Below are 16,171 nucleotides of genomic sequence, written 5' to 3'. Positions count from 1 at the left end.
CATAGAATGTAGTTCTGATGTTGATCTGTCTATACTAATATTTTTCTAAATGCAAACACTAGTGCAATATGCATGCATGATTGAATATCGTTCTCATGTATGTACACTCATAATCCGAGCTGAACCACATAACTCTTAACAATATATAATTATATATTTTGATATAAAATTCGAACTAATAATATATCAACGGCATGAAAAGGCAGTGTCATTAGTGTTACCAAAGTAAAGAATGTATCTGTCGATGTAGTGGATTCCATAGAAGCCTATGTAGTGTTACCTAGTGCTCCTGATTTTTAACCACAAGTAAAGCTGTATAATTCTGTTATTGATAATTGAAACCAAGAGTTTCCCTACTAGGAAGGAAGTATTTCACTTTCGTAGGCCGGTGACCTCACATGCTCGTTCCATCTTCCATATTTGTCATACTGGAGAAAACATGGGCTACAACTATATTAATTAATAATGCTAGACTTTCTAAGATGAAAGTATCAAATTAGTTGATAAAATTGGGTGAGTTACTCAATAAGTGACCCAATGATTAAAGTGACCCCGACAACCATAATAAAGTTTTGGGATTCTCTAATATCACCCGTAATAAAAGGTGGTTGATGTTTACATGCAATCTAACTAAGGACGCACATAAATCTTTTATCTTGTATTTTCATGGGGTCTACTCCGATTAAACAGTGACATTTCAACCAAAACAAATCTAACCTGCCATTGCGATTTTGCTGCAGATAGGCAAGTAGGAGCTAGTCAGGTGACATATCCGTTGACTAATGAAGCTTCACTCTTCAAATTTTCACTATATAACCAACGTAACAAATATGGGAAATCATTCAAGAATCTTTGGTGAAGAAAAATGTGGCCAAATCATGTAAAGGTTGTTTTGATGGTTCTTTCCAAAATGCATAATCATGAACAACGGATCTAAGAGCTCTCCTAGTCATGGATTATACCTATTAATTACCTACGCTAGGCGCTAGCTAGCGCGTCTTTATTTTAGCAGACAATGTGTATAGTGAGTCCTATGAATCTTGTCAAGCAAGAGAACTTCCTTCATACGACCCCCTCGGGCCGTTTGGAATTTTCATCCTCGGGCCGTTTTGGAATTTTCATCATCGACCCTGATTTAACCTCATGATGGATTATACATCCTTTTGTTTTCTTTTCTAATTTCACCGTGAAACCCACTAAACGCTATAAAACAAGTCATGTCGTTGTGGCCAACGTACTTTAAATGTGCTTCATGCAGTGTTTTGTTGACCTATTTAATAATTGTACGTATCGTGTTTTATCATGTCCAACCGTTGTTATTTCGATAGAACAAGGCTCATAACTTGATGACTCTTTCATGTTTACGATTCTGGTATTGTGATTCAAGTATTTTGTTTGCTACTTTTGAAGGATGCAATACAAATTGAAAAATTAAAAATATAAAGGATATTCTGATTCATTCATTTCGTTGGAAAGAAAAAGCCAAATCAACTTTTGGCCCTCTTACTTGGATTGTGGAGTTGAATTGGTTTTGGTGAGGGTTCATGTAACATTTTTTTGTTGGGCAAAAGTTATCAATAGTCCTTATGGTTTGGAGTGATGCTCAAAATTAACCTTGTGGTTTAAAAATATTTTATTTTACCCCTGTGGTTTGCGAAACTAATTAATATTGGTTCAAATGCTATTCTTCACAAAAACCTCTCATGTGCAAGGATAAATTTGTCATTTCAATTTAAAATAGTAAAAGAAATTAAATTAAATATTATTTGAAAAAATGAAATTAAAAAAATAGGAGGTTGTGGAATTTTGGTTTTTATTTATTTTCAATTTCATTTCCTATATTTCTAATTTATTTCTTTTCGTTTTATTTTTTTATTGAGATGACAAACTTATCCTTATATATGACTTGCACATGGCAAAGTTTTTCTCAAAATTAGCTTTTGGACAAACTTTGATCAATTTCTCAAATCACATGGGTAAAATTAAACATTTTGAAACCACAAGGTTAATATTGAGTATCACCCCAAATCACATGGACCATTTCTAACTTTTACCATTTTTTGTTTTACCTAAATTGTACTTACCAAAACAGTAAAGAATTCGCCTAATACAATTTGATCTAGTGATATAAATATCTTCATTTAAGTAGGAGGTTGTGACTTCGACTCACAAAAAACTAGTTGTTGATATGATAAAAAAAAATTAAATAAAGGGGTCGTGACCACTTACCCAATTTTAGCCTAAAAATTGCCCACTTACTCCACTAAGAATTTTTTACTCACATTTATCAAATTTAAATCCAAGTGACATTTTTAACCCCAATCTAATTAATAAACTACAAACCTCTCTCTCTCTCTCTCTCTCTCTCTCTCTCACACTGAACTCCGCGACGCTCGACCTAGGCCTCCGGCGAATCAGACCGCCGGTCTCTCAACGCAGTCAATTGCAAAGCGATATCAATCGGATCTGCAACTCAGGCCATTGGCGAATCAGACCGCTGCAATCCCTTTCTCTGACGCTTCTCATCTCTCCTCCTTTGATCAATTCCATTTCTCTTTCTTTCTCTCAGAGATTGGAGCCCACCCATGTCCGACGAGGAGCACAATTTTGAGTCTAAGTCAGTTCGCTCAAGAGGATATGTCTTCTTGAAGAAAGGCGGGGTGGTCGCAGCTACGGCGGTGCCAGTAGAAGAATCTCTGAGAGTGAGAGCAGTAGGATGCCAGAAGTTGCAAAAGCTCCGACCGCAAAACTCAACTTTTTTAGGAAAGGCAGTCAAGGAGGAGCTGAGGTTGATGAGCTTCGGCGTTGAACGGTGGCGGGAGTTTCCGATGTCGGCTTAGAGAGGAAGGGGTTGAACTCGGGGTCTTTCTGGATGTCCTTCCACTTTCCGGTGCCGTGCTTTCTGACGCCGGCTCGGAGCGCCTCTTCTTCCTCCGACGTCCATTTTTGCTTTGGATTTCCCATCTTTTGTGGCTTCGGCTTTGTGTTTCAAATTTCGGTATCAGACTCTCTAGACTGCCGCGACTGGTTTTTGCTTCAACCGAAAATTGAAAAGCGAGGGTTGGTTTGGTTTTTGTGTGTAAAAATTTAAAGTTCAGATAGCTTTTCAGAATTGGTTAAATGGTGGGCTGGGATGAGCCTGGGATGCAGGCTGCTGTTGGCGAGGAAGAATTTTTTTTTTTTCTTTTCGGGTCTGATAGAGGAGAGAGAGTTGGAAACCAATTTACTAATGAAGATATTAGATTTTTGATGATTGATTGGGGAATTGAAGGGAGTTCTTTCAGAGAAGACGTGGCTGGGGCTGGAGCCGGAAGAGCAGAAGCTGTTGTCTAGGGGCAATAATAAGATTATTGGGAGGTAATAATAATATTACTCTGGGGCAATAAAATATTTATTAGGGCAATAATATGATTATTTATTTGGATAAACCTACAAAAACATTTAAAATTAAAAACATCTTCATTTTTCACTAATTATTGATCCCAATGAACTTGTTATCGGAGGGCAATAATATGTTTATCGGGAGGCAATAATATGGTTACTGGGTATTATTAAGGGGCAATAAATTCAGACGCTGGAATCTGGTCACTAGTCTGGTAGCCGGATTCCCGTCACCAGTCACCGGAGTCAAGCAAGGTCTTCAATGACTTCTTTATTTAAGTGACAAAGAAGGAGAGGGCAAAATTGTCTAAAAAATAAATAAAAATGAATTAAAAAAAACTTAATTGGGTATTAGGATGTTGGGTAAGTGGGCAATCTCTTAGAGTGTTTGGTAAGTGGGCAATTTTTAAGTTAAAATTGGGTAAATGATCATTTCCCCTAAAATAAAAAGGTAAAGAATTCTCTTCTTATTCTCAATCCTTTTATCCGCTAACCAGATGAGGGAGACAGCATATGAATGAAATCAAACCAAATATGAAATCGGTACTTCAAGGAGCATGTTGCATGTCTGAGGTAGCTGTAATCTGACAATATATATACTATGTACTTACGTAGTTTGTAAACATGAGAACTCGTTACGATGCAAAATTCAGAATAGTCGTTAAAGCTGAGATGTGATCGAGCCCATATAACTGGGCTTAACAACATATATCTGGCATCATTGAGCTGAAGTTTGGAACATGAGTTTCTTTGCCACTGTATAGAAAACTGAAGAATTTACAACTCCATAATTTACAAAATGTTTCTTACAATTCACAAGCATTATTGAAATCCACCACAAGAAGCAATAAAACTTCATTCGTTTAATCAAACCTCAAGGCAAAAGATTGAAGTCTGCACTCTGCAATCTGCATATACAAATATCGTATTCCAATTGGTACTACTAGCTTCTATATATGAACAAACCAAAACCCTTCAAGCCATGGATCCCATTTTGTACATTGTTTTATGCACTAAGAAAAAGGGGTATAAAAGAAAGGACAATACTTCGCTGCCCAGCCATGGGCAGCCCTTCCTAACCAACACTTGCGTGTCTCACTCAAGGTCCAACACGTGGTTTTTTGGGGGCCCCTCTCTTTCTGTTCTCCTTCTTCCTCTTCTGTTCTCCTTCTTTCTCTTCACTATTCCCTATCGGCTGCTCACCCCGACCATCCTCAAACCTCATTCCTCCTCCTCCTTAATCCTCAACCCCTTCTCCACTCCCTATTGCCGGTTTCCAGTCACCACCACCGCCTTCCTCACTCTCTCAATCAAAGCCTACACCGCAGATCGAGATCTCTCCGTACTTGTCTCCGGCAATGGCAAATCCTCCTCCGGGATACTATTCCTTGTTTCGCAGCAGTACTATGCTTGCTTCCTCCACCTCCATCGCGGTCATGAAGCACAGCGCCACCGACGGAATCTAGATTGTGTAAAAGGCATAATTGGCTTAGGAGGACACATGTCTCCCAGTTAGTGGATATGGTCAGCTTTGGCTGACCATACCTGGTCAGCGAAGTTTTATCCTAAAAGAAAAGAGTAGATCCTCCAAACCAGACAATGTCACCCAAAAGCCAATACCCAAAAGAATTTGTCACCTTAAAATGTCACCCTCACCCAAAAGCCAAAAGAAAAGGAGTGTATCTATGTAGTTGTAATAATGTAAGCGTACATGAACACCACAGCTTTGTATAATAAGCAGAGGAAGATTGCAATGAAAACTTGATCAACAATCGAAACTGTCTTGGAATTTTTTCTTAAATTAGACGAAAATGGAACTTTGAGTTGCAAGGAGAAAGAGGCTTGGCTTCTGCTTATGTTAGGCACAAAGATCATTTCCCCTGAAACACATTTAAATCCCTGCAAAGCTCCAAAGTGAAAACAAAATAAGCAAAACAATTTTGAGCATAATGAAAACATGTAGTAGAGCTAGGGCTACACCATTAGTTACCTCTAGCTGCTTTCCGACTGTAACAACAAGCGTTTCAGGGCCTGCATCAAAAGACAATGGACCTCGCTCTGATTGAATGGAGAACTGAGAATGTTCTAGCGGAAGGTGGATGCAAAAACCATGATCATCACACTCACGATCACAGTCGATCTCATTCAGTGAATTCCTGTGGTTTTGCTCCATTGTATTATCATTGTATCTGTATAGCCTAAAAACCCAATCTTTCTCTTCGCTTCTTCTCACAAATTCCGCTTTCGCATTTTTATAGAAAACTTCACTCATTTGTTCTGCAATCGCTTCAATTTTACTCGCAACCTTATCCATATTGTTACTGCAAAAGAGAAGAAAAACCAATGTAAAATTAGGAAAAGTCCTTAGTACATTCAATGGTAGACTAGACCTAGCCTTCTGGACGAGAGCCCCCTCCCTTCTTGTAGTGGTAGACTAGCTCATTTTAATCTTACCACTACAAGTGTTTGCCTACCATTACATCTAGCGGTGTATCATTGATGTATCAATACGTTAATGCAATAACCCCATACATAAGAGTTTCGGACTATACCAAAAATTCTCATATCGTTGGTCTGATTTGCTCTTTTGATCCCGAACCCAAGCAATCTCCTCACGATCACCAACGCCCTCAACGAAACGTCTAGATTGATGATCGGCATTTCCAAAAATGGATTCGGCTTCTTGAACCACGGACCTCAACTCATCGGTTGATATTCCATGACCGATGATCCGAAACGCTCCGAGTTGCTTGGCCGAGACGAGGAGGCGCGCGATGGAGTCGGCGGAGAGGGATTGGAAGTCGACGTAAGCGGGGATCTGGTGACGTGGGCCGGTGCCGGAGAGGTGGGCAGGCGGCAATGCGATGAGCTCGGGGATCTTGAGGCAGTTGTCGAGGAAATGCGTGAAGGTTTCGGAGGCTGCGGAGCGGGAGCCTTTAGCTGTTGGGATAGGAGAAGGGGGTGGCACCGCGGTGGTTAATCGGCTTCTGTGGTGCATGATAGCCACGGCGGCGTATAGTATAAGGGAAATGTTGAATCGGAGTGGTGGTAAGGTTGATCGGTAGTTGTTGGTGAATATGAAAGGGTCGCTTTGCGTGCAAGATTGAGTTGTTTGAGTTGTGCTTAGGGTGTAAGGGGTTCCCATGGGCCACGGCGGCGTGGCGGTTGGTGAGTGGAGTTCTGATCTGTCATCAGAAGTTGAGGCGGGCCACTACTTAAATCCTGTTACTGATGAGTGATGGCCCAAACACACTACCAGTGTTCCTTCGGGTTCGGCTCGTTTTTAAAAATAACAAGTTAAATTCGTACAAAAGATTAGATTAGTTAAAAGAACGAGGCATGCTAAAGTATCATGCTTTACTAAGCAACATGGTAAATTTAAATAGAAAATGAGATTTGGATGGCTTGACACGTTGAGATGTGTTATAGAGATGTTGAGAGAAAATCTGCACACAGCGAGCGTAAATGTCACCCAACATAATTTCACTCGTATTCATTTAGTGAATAGAGTTTTTATTATTTCGGGTTCGACCCATTCAAGACAGAATGTGTCTCTTAATTACAATCCCTTGTTTATAGGGAAACACCCTTTGATTCCATTTATGAAGAAACCAATTGTAGGGATGTGTGTTTATTTGTTTTTGCGGCTGCACCCGGATATTTGAATGGGTTGCCTACGTACCCTTGGAGAGGGATCAAGCCACTCGTAGTTCAAGAGTTCCAATGGGTGAATGACCCATTGGAGGGTATGGCTTTTTGGAATAGGAATAGTGTTTGGACGAATTTGGTGTAACTGAACCAGAGATTCGATTTGTTTTGGATTTGTTTGGAAAGGTTGTGACGTTTCCTGGTGTTTGGCGGAATTTGACTGATGAGGTCAGGGATTCGGATTGGATGAACCAGGGAGTCATGGATTTTATTTGGAAAGGCTGTGACGTTTCCTGGTGTTTGACAGAATTTGACTGATAAGGTCAGGGATTCGGATTGGATGAACCAGGGAGTCAAGGATTTTGTTTGGACTTGCGGTTGCATCTAGTGGGTCGCTAGATTGCCTACATACCCTTGAGGAGGGATCAAACCATTGTAGTTCAGGAGTTTGTATTTCTGGTGTTGGAAGAATTTGACTGGAGTCAATGATTCAATTTAGGACTGGCTGAATTTTGACTGGTGGAGTCAGGGATTCTGTTTGGACTTGTGGTTGCATCTAGTGGGTGTTGCTAGATTGCCTACGTACCCATTGTGGGATCAAACCGACCGTAGTTCATACAATTTGTATTTCTGGTGTTCGTACCAACTTTTGGGTTCGACGGATGTATGTATTTTGAACCCGTCAAATGTATTTCTTTTGGACATCCAATTTGGTAGAGTGTCCGCTGATCTGATCCGGGGACCCAATGTACTGAGGTTTGCAGAGGGCCACAAAATTTGGAATGGGCTTTAGGCTGCAAATTAATTGGGCTCGAGCTTCCGGAGTAGACGGGCTCAAGTAAACAACGTAATTTGGACACCCACTGCGAAGAGTTTACATTGAGTCATCGCTTGTCATTTTGACGAGTCGGGCTTTCATTTCGGAATTCAAGATCTGAAGTGAACCTCTGTAGATTGGGCTTGCTTCCGTTTCTTTCGTAGGAGGCCCAATGACACGGCATTTTGAGAATTCCGGAAACTCTTCACTTTCTTCTGAAATTAATGATTGTATGCTTTTGTCGAACCATTAATTTCCATTGTATCCAATGTTTGATGAAACTTTGCTGTAGGACTTAAAATTAATGGACATATATTTTATAAATCCATTAATTGTTCTGTCCCATGTCAACCTTTGAGAAGTCTTGCGTATTTGTTCCAGAAGCCTTCAGAAGAACCATACAAAATGCTGCCATCTGACTTGTGAATTTTTGTCAAAGAGGGCACTATGTTCACGTGGTGCATATGAATAGCTAGCACTAATATTAATACTTGTATGATTAACTTTTAGCATAGGAATTATGTTTTCCTTTTGTGAAAGCTGTGAGCAAAAGAACATGAAACGTGGCTTCTCAAGGATAATCATGGAGATCAATCATGGTTAGGACAAAAATTGCCGCTCCAGACTTATCATCTTGCATGTGCTTGACCTGTTGATTTAATTGAAACCCCACAACTTTGCAAAACATTTTTTTCTTCTAATTCCCAGCAGCTTGCCTTAGGAAATGTTTGAAGTCCATCATATTAGTGCAACTTGACCACTCTGTTGTGGCCTTTAATTTCTGACGTGAATATTCAACTTCATTTTCTCTGTCTGTTCTTTGTGAAGACAGAGAACAACTGATGGAATTTTGAGGTCGTTTGTGAACGGCCTTATCTTGGTCATCAAACAGCGATAGCAATGACGCCATGTGAGGGGGGCTCTTTAACATTAAACACGGCTGTTTATAAACAACCTCTATTATGTTTAAAGAGCGATGGCAGCAGTGTCATTTTTCTTGAGGATTTAGCATTGGAATACGGCTGTTCATGAACAACCAAATTCTCCAATGCATTAAATTTACAACACCATTCGGGAGGAATTTTGAGCATTGAAACGAGGCCGTTCGTGAACAACCGTTTTGTTTCATTGCGTTAAGAATTGGAGAGCAGCAACAGTGTCATTTCGACGAAGAACTCTAATGACAATGGTCGTTCATGAACGGCCTATTAGAGTTTTGGAGGTCACAAGACATAGAGGATTAATTGGAGAGGCTTCACAGGGAAGGCAGATTTATACCTGCAGCTTTCTTTCTTTGGTAGCTGTTCTTCTCTGTTTCTTTTTGCTGCGTCTCCTCCTCTGCTTTGTATTTCTCTTGTTCTCCCTGTATTTCTTCTTGTTTTTTTTTCTTTCTCTGTAGTGTTTTTCCTCCTTTTTCTCTGCTGCTTTTATTTTCTCCCCTCTCCTCTTTCATGTAGAAGGCTCGGTTTATAAGCAATGAAGAGGCTCAGGATTAGATCATATTTGAATTTGAACTAAACCAATCTAGAATAGCATTCATTCAAATTCAAAATTAATCCATTAGTCCTCCACCACGTCATTGATGTGCAGCAAGGGCCAAACAACTTTTAAAGTTTAAAAGCTGCATTATCTATTTCAACTTTTACCGTGGTGATCTTATCAGATTCCTTTTCCTTTGGTTTGGATGTACCTGGCCTCTTCCTTGTCTTCCAACTGTGCTTGGAGTCCTCATTTCATGCATGTTTAACAAGTCCATAAGATGCAAACTACTGCATATATATTTTGAATTTCCTCAAGACGAAAAGATAATATTATCATAAGAAACAATGGAGCAAAGCCACCTCTCCAAAACTTGGACGTCACTCCTTTCATTTTCAAGGACGTCTTTTTTTTTTTTTTTTGGTTTCAACAGTTGCCCCCTCAAGCGTCGTGCGTGGAATAGCTTTGCGCGTACGGGGCTTGACAACTTTTCAAATGGAATCATTATTTTCACCATTTGTAGTTTACACTCGTTCAATGAGTTATTCAGAGGTGCAAGGCTTTGTGCCATTTGATCGTACCTCGTCTGTGAATTTGTGATCTTGAGGATTTTGTGGCTGGATCTAGAATTTGAGACTAGAGCCTACGTCCCCATTTAAGGCATCAAGCCTTACGTAGTTCCCACGGATTGCACCTCACCAGGATTTTTCTCGAGGAGGTTTCCTCTCACTCGAATCTTTCTTGAAGAGCTTTCTCCTTACTAACATCAAGCTCGAGGAGATTTCTACTCACTCGGATCTTTATCGAGGAGATTCCTTCTTATTTAAATTGACTTCGAGAATATTTCCCCTCACTCAGATTTGTTTCGAGGAGATTTCTCCTCACTTGAATCGTCTTGGAGAAGATTTCTCCTCACTTGGATTTCCCTCGAGAAGATTTCTCCTCAAAGAGTTTCTTTGACTTGTAATCCATTGTTTCAGGAATGGAGATATATTTTTGATTGGGTGGCTGCATCTAGTTTTTGAGGCTAGACTGCCTACGTACCCCTTTTGAGGGATCAAGCCTTACGTAGTTCCCACGGATTGCACCTCACCAGGATTTTTCTCGAGGAGGTTTCCTCTCACTCGAATCTTTCTTGAAGAGCTTTCTCCTTACTAACATCAAGCTCGAGGAGATTTCTACTCACTCGGATCTTTATCGAGGAGATTCCTTCTTATTTAAATTGACTTCGAGAATATTTCCCCTCACTCAGATTTGTTTCGAGGAGATTTCTCCTCACTTGAATCGTCTTGGAGAAGATTTCTCCTCACTTGGATTTCCCTCGAGAAGATTTCTCCTCAAAGAGTTTCTTTGACTTGTAATCCATTGTTTCAGGAATGGAGATATATTTTTGATTGGGTGGCTGCATCTAGTTTTTGAGGCTAGACTGCCTACGTACCCCTTTTGAGGGATCAAGCCTTACGTAGTTCCCATAAAGGAATTTTTTTCCTTTTTCGAAGCACCTTTTGAGAGACCGGTAAGTTCGGAGGTAAATTTGGATTTCACTCTGCCGACGATGTCTCCACCTCAATTTCCTTGTTATTGACCATCTTTTGGATTATGTCTTTCAGAGCAAAACAATCCCTTGTTAAGTGACCTACGATTCGATGATACTGGCAAAATTTGGGGTCGTTGGTCTTGTTGACTTCACCTCGTCGTTTCGATTCAGGAAGCTCAATAGCTTGTGCGTTGATGAGCTCACTGAAAATATGTTCGACATCATCATCATCGAAAGAGTATTTGACTTCTCTTCTTTCTTTGAGGGTGAGCTTTCTAGACCCTTCTTTTGCTTTGCATGTATTTGACTTGTTGTCAGTCTTGACAAAGGTTGCCAGCGACTCATCTGTGTTGTCAACTCTGTGGTCTTTAAAGGATGCCCTTTGTGTCATAAACTTTTTACGGGCAACTTGTCTTTCAACATTACTAGCTTTTGAGACTAGTGCTTCAAATGTTTGAGGTTCTGCGGTGCTAACAAAAGTTGCTATCTCTGGTAAGAGATTGTTTGAGCACATTTGTACTGCTGAAATCTCTGTCAATTTTTCTGAGCATTGGAGGTTTAAGCTCCTCCATCTGGAAATGAATTCATTGGTGCTTTCATCAGAATTCTGTTTAGTGTCAGCCAAGTCGATAATCGAGACTTTCTTTTTGGAGCTGACAAACTGTGCCAGAAAAGCTCTTTGCATATCGTCCCATGTGAGGATAGAACTTGGTTGTAATTGACTGTACCAAGTAAAAGCTGCTCCTTTAAGGGACTGAACAAACTGCCTTATTAACAATGCATCTAACTGTGATGTTTCTCCACAGGCTGAGAAGAAATGAGCCAAATGTTCATGGGGAGAGCCATCTACTCCATCGAACTTGTCAAAAGTTGGCTTCTGATAGCCTTTAGGGAATGGTAGTGCATCGTAATGAGCAGGGTAGGGTTTCAAGTACCCAGAGAACTGTGGATTTGAGGAGGTGTATACTTCACGGATTCCTTCTGCAATTAGTGTCTTTATGTCTTCAAGACTTGCGATTGTGGAACCATGTCCTCCGATGTTCTTTTCACGATCACTCTTTTCATCATTTTTATGATCGTTTATGTTGGCCATAGCAGCCAATTGAGAAGTCAGTGCTGCTATTTGAGCATCTTTTTCAGCTAGCATTCTCTTCATTTCCTCTAGCTGCTCTTCTATTGTTGATGCGTTTGTGACCATAACTGACATAGTCTCAGGCTTTGTGCCGTTATTTGTCTCAAACAATGCTTGAGTGTGTTGACTAACAACAGGGACCATAGATGGTCTTGATTCTGCTGAAAAGTCTGGGAAGGCCCCCTGTGGTACGTTAACTGGAAATGCCCCCTGTGATTTATGTGCTTGGAATGCCCCCATTGGTATACCTGTTTTCTTGGACTTTCTAGTTGTAGAGGCTGTTTTGTTGACCACTGATAGATTATGTTGGTGGTGTGCCTTAACAACTTTGTCCTGTGTGCCAGATGAGCTGTCAGAGGTTGAGATGAACTTGACTATCTGAGGTTCAGAAGCTATAGTAGCTGTCGCTGATTGTAGATGTACTTGTTGTGGGGACTCGAGGCACGGGGCTTCGGGTCTATGTGGTGTAACAACCAAACTGATTGGAATAGACCCGATCATTATCTGAGTACTGACAGGGGCATGGTTAGCATTGAGCGTAGCGGTCGTGATGACTCTGACATCATGGTTGAGCTTCTGAACAATGCTTGTTAGTGGAGCTTGATCAACGGTGAAAGAAACATGATGTTCAACTCGTGTTGCTTGTCCATCCTTCGACCCAATAGCTTTAAGCTCTTGGAAATACACTGTAACTTGTGGTGCCATCTTGTATCCTGTGGCAAACAAGTAACACATGTGATTAGTCATATCACAAATGGAGATGAAAAGGAGAATGGGTCCCACTGGGCGTGCCAAAAATTATGTTGAGAGAAAATCTGCACACAGCGAGCGTAAATGTCACCCAACATAATTTCACTCGTATTCATTTAGTGAATAGAGTTTTTATTATTTCGGGTTCGACCCATTCAAGACAGAATGTGTCTCTTAATTACAATCCCTTGTTTATAGGGAAACACCCTTTGATTCCATTTATGAAGAAACCAATTGTAGGGATGTGTGTTTATTTGTTTTTGCGGCTGCACCCGGATATTTGAATGGGTTGCCTACGTACCCTTGGAGAGGGATCAAGCCACTCGTAGTTCAAGAGTTCCAATGGGTGAATGACCCATTGGAGGGTATGGCTTTTTGGAATAGGAATAGTGTTTGGACGAATTTGGTGTAACTGAACCAGAGATTCGATTTGTTTTGGATTTGTTTGGAAAGGTTGTGACGTTTCCTGGTGTTTGGCGGAATTTGACTGATGAGGTCAGGGATTCGGATTGGATGAACCAGGGAGTCATGGATTTTATTTGGAAAGGCTGTGACGTTTCCTGGTGTTTGACAGAATTTGACTGATAAGGTCAGGGATTCGGATTGGATGAACCAGGGAGTCAAGGATTTTGTTTGGACTTGCGGTTGCATCTAGTGGGTCGCTAGATTGCCTACATACCCTTGAGGAGGGATCAAACCATTGTAGTTCAGGAGTTTGTATTTCTGGTGTTGGAAGAATTTGACTGGAGTCAATGATTCAATTTAGGACTGGCTGAATTTTGACTGGTGGAGTCAGGGATTCTGTTTGGACTTGTGGTTGCATCTAGTGGGTGTTGCTAGATTGCCTACGTACCCATTGTGGGATCAAACCGACCGTAGTTCATACAATTTGTATTTCTGGTGTTCGTACCAACTTTTGGGTTCGACGGATGTATGTATTTTGAACCCGTCAAATGTATTTCTTTTGGACATCCAATTTGGTAGAGTGTCCGCTGATCTGATCCGGGGACCCAATGTACTGAGGTTTGCAGAGGGCCACAAAATTTGGAATGGGCTTTAGGCTGCAAATTAATTGGGCTCGAGCTTCCGGAGTAGACGGGCTCAAGTAAACAACGTAATTTGGACACCCACTGCGAAGAGTTTACATTGAGTCATCGCTTGTCATTTTGACGAGTCGGGCTTTCATTTCGGAATTCAAGATCTGAAGTGAACCTCTGTAGATTGGGCTTGCTTCCGTTTCTTTCGTAGGAGGCCCAATGACACGGCATTTTGAGAATTCCGGAAACTCTTCACTTTCTTCTGAAATTAATGATTGTATGCTTTTGTCGAACCATTAATTTCCATTGTATCCAATGTTTGATGAAACTTTGCTGTAGGACTTAAAATTAATGGACATATATTTTATAAATCCATTAATTGTTCTGTCCCATGTCAACCTTTGAGAAGTCTTGCGTATTTGTTCCAGAAGCCTTCAGAAGAACCATACAAAATGCTGCCATCTGACTTGTGAATTTTTGTCAAAGAGGGCACTATGTTCACGTGGTGCATATGAATAGCTAGCACTAATATTAATACTTGTATGATTAACTTTTAGCATAGGAATTATGTTTTCCTTTTGTGAAAGCTGTGAGCAAAAGAACATGAAACGTGGCTTCTCAAGGATAATCATGGAGATCAATCATGGTTAGGACAAAAATTGCCGCTCCAGACTTATCATCTTGCATGTGCTTGACCTGTTGATTTAATTGAAACCCCACAACTTTGCAAAACATTTTTTTCTTCTAATTCCCAGCAGCTTGCCTTAGGAAATGTTTGAAGTCCATCATATTAGTGCAACTTGACCACTCTGTTGTGGCCTTTAATTTCTGACGTGAATATTCAACTTCATTTTCTCTGTCTGTTCTTTGTGAAGACAGAGAACAACTGATGGAATTTTGAGGTCGTTTGTGAACGGCCTTATCTTGGTCATCAAACAGCGATAGCAATGACGCCATGTGAGGGGGGCTCTTTAACATTAAACACGGCTGTTTATAAACAACCTCTATTATGTTTAAAGAGCGATGGCAGCAGTGTCATTTTTCTTGAGGATTTAGCATTGGAATACGGCTGTTCATGAACAACCAAATTCTCCAATGCATTAAATTTACAACACCATTCGGGAGGAATTTTGAGCATTGAAACGAGGCCGTTCGTGAACAACCGTTTTGTTTCATTGCGTTAAGAATTGGAGAGCAGCAACAGTGTCATTTCGACGAAGAACTCTAATGACAATGGTCGTTCATGAACGGCCTATTAGAGTTTTGGAGGTCACAAGACATAGAGGATTAATTGGAGAGGCTTCACAGGGAAGGCAGATTTATACCTGCAGCTTTCTTTCTTTGGTAGCTGTTCTTCTCTGTTTCTTTTTGCTGCGTCTCCTCCTCTGCTTTGTATTTCTCTTGTTCTCCCTGTATTTCTTCTTGTTTTTTTTCTTTCTCTGTAGTGTTTTTCCTCCTTTTTCTCTGCTGCTTTTATTTTCTCCCCTCTCCTCTTTCATGTAGAAGGCTCGGTTTATAAGCAATGAAGAGGCTCAGGATTAGATCATATTTGAATTTGAACTAAACCAATCTAGAATAGCATTCATTCAAATTCAAAATTAATCCATTAGTCCTCCACCACGTCATTGATGTGCAGCAAGGGCCAAACAACTTTTAAAGTTTAAAAGCTGCATTATCTATTTCAACTTTTACCGTGGTGATCTTATCAGATTCCTTTTCCTTTGGTTTGGATGTACCTGGCCTCTTCCTTGTCTTCCAACTGTGCTTGGAGTCCTCATTTCATGCATGTTTAACAAGTCCATAAGATGCAAACTACTGCATATATATTTTGAATTTCCTCAAGACGAAAAGATAATATTATCATAAGAAACAATGGAGCAAAGCCACCTCTCCAAAACTTGGACGTCACTCCTTTCATTTTCAAGGACGTCTTTTTTTTTTTTTTTTGGTTTCAACAAGAGACACTCGTAAAAAAGGAAAAACCCAAGCCTAGCTGCACACACGCGAGAGAGAGGAAAACCTTAGCTCACGAAAACCCTACTTCGGACTGCATGGAGAATGTTGATGGGATTGCCGTGCGCCTGGCTGCATCCCTGGGACTAGCGGATACATTTCGGCCGGTGGATCTGTGACTTGCTCGTGGTGAAAGATTATGTCGCTCTCAGACGTACCTTGTTGGGAAACTTTTGACAACTAGAGCATTCAACAAAATATCTTTTATGGGGATGTTTTGGCAAACATAGCGGTTAAAGGACCGCTATACCATCCGAGAGCATGAAGATCAATTCCTCTTTACCTTTTCGGACCCAACTGATCGTAACCGGATCCTCCGGGGTGGTCCATGGGGTTTTGACAGAGCCCCGGTGGTTTTGGCACCATATGATGGGGTT

The 16,171-nt window shown here is 40.6% G+C and overlaps 1 protein-coding gene across 1 annotated transcript; it reads right to left on the bottom strand.

Annotated features, from left to right (window-relative positions):
• Window positions 1–4,119: 4,119 nt before the first annotated feature.
• On the bottom strand, window positions 4,120–6,475 carry LOC112193713. The gene is made up of 3 exons (XM_040516789.1): window positions 5,934–6,475; window positions 5,372–5,702; window positions 4,120–5,280 (listed from the first exon to the last, which is right to left on the bottom strand). Exons 1-3 carry the CDS (start codon window positions 6,377–6,379, stop codon window positions 5,065–5,067), a joined length of 993 nt encoding a protein of 330 aa, XP_040372723.1. The 5' UTR covers window positions 6,380–6,475; the 3' UTR covers window positions 4,120–5,064.
• Window positions 6,476–16,171: the final 9,696 nt, after the last annotated feature.

This window comes from Rosa chinensis, chromosome 3, assembly GCF_002994745.2.
Source record: "Rosa chinensis cultivar Old Blush chromosome 3, RchiOBHm-V2, whole genome shotgun sequence".
Taxonomy (NCBI): Eukaryota; Viridiplantae; Streptophyta; class Magnoliopsida; order Rosales; family Rosaceae; genus Rosa; species Rosa chinensis.
This window is presented reverse-complemented; position numbering and strand designations above follow the sequence as displayed.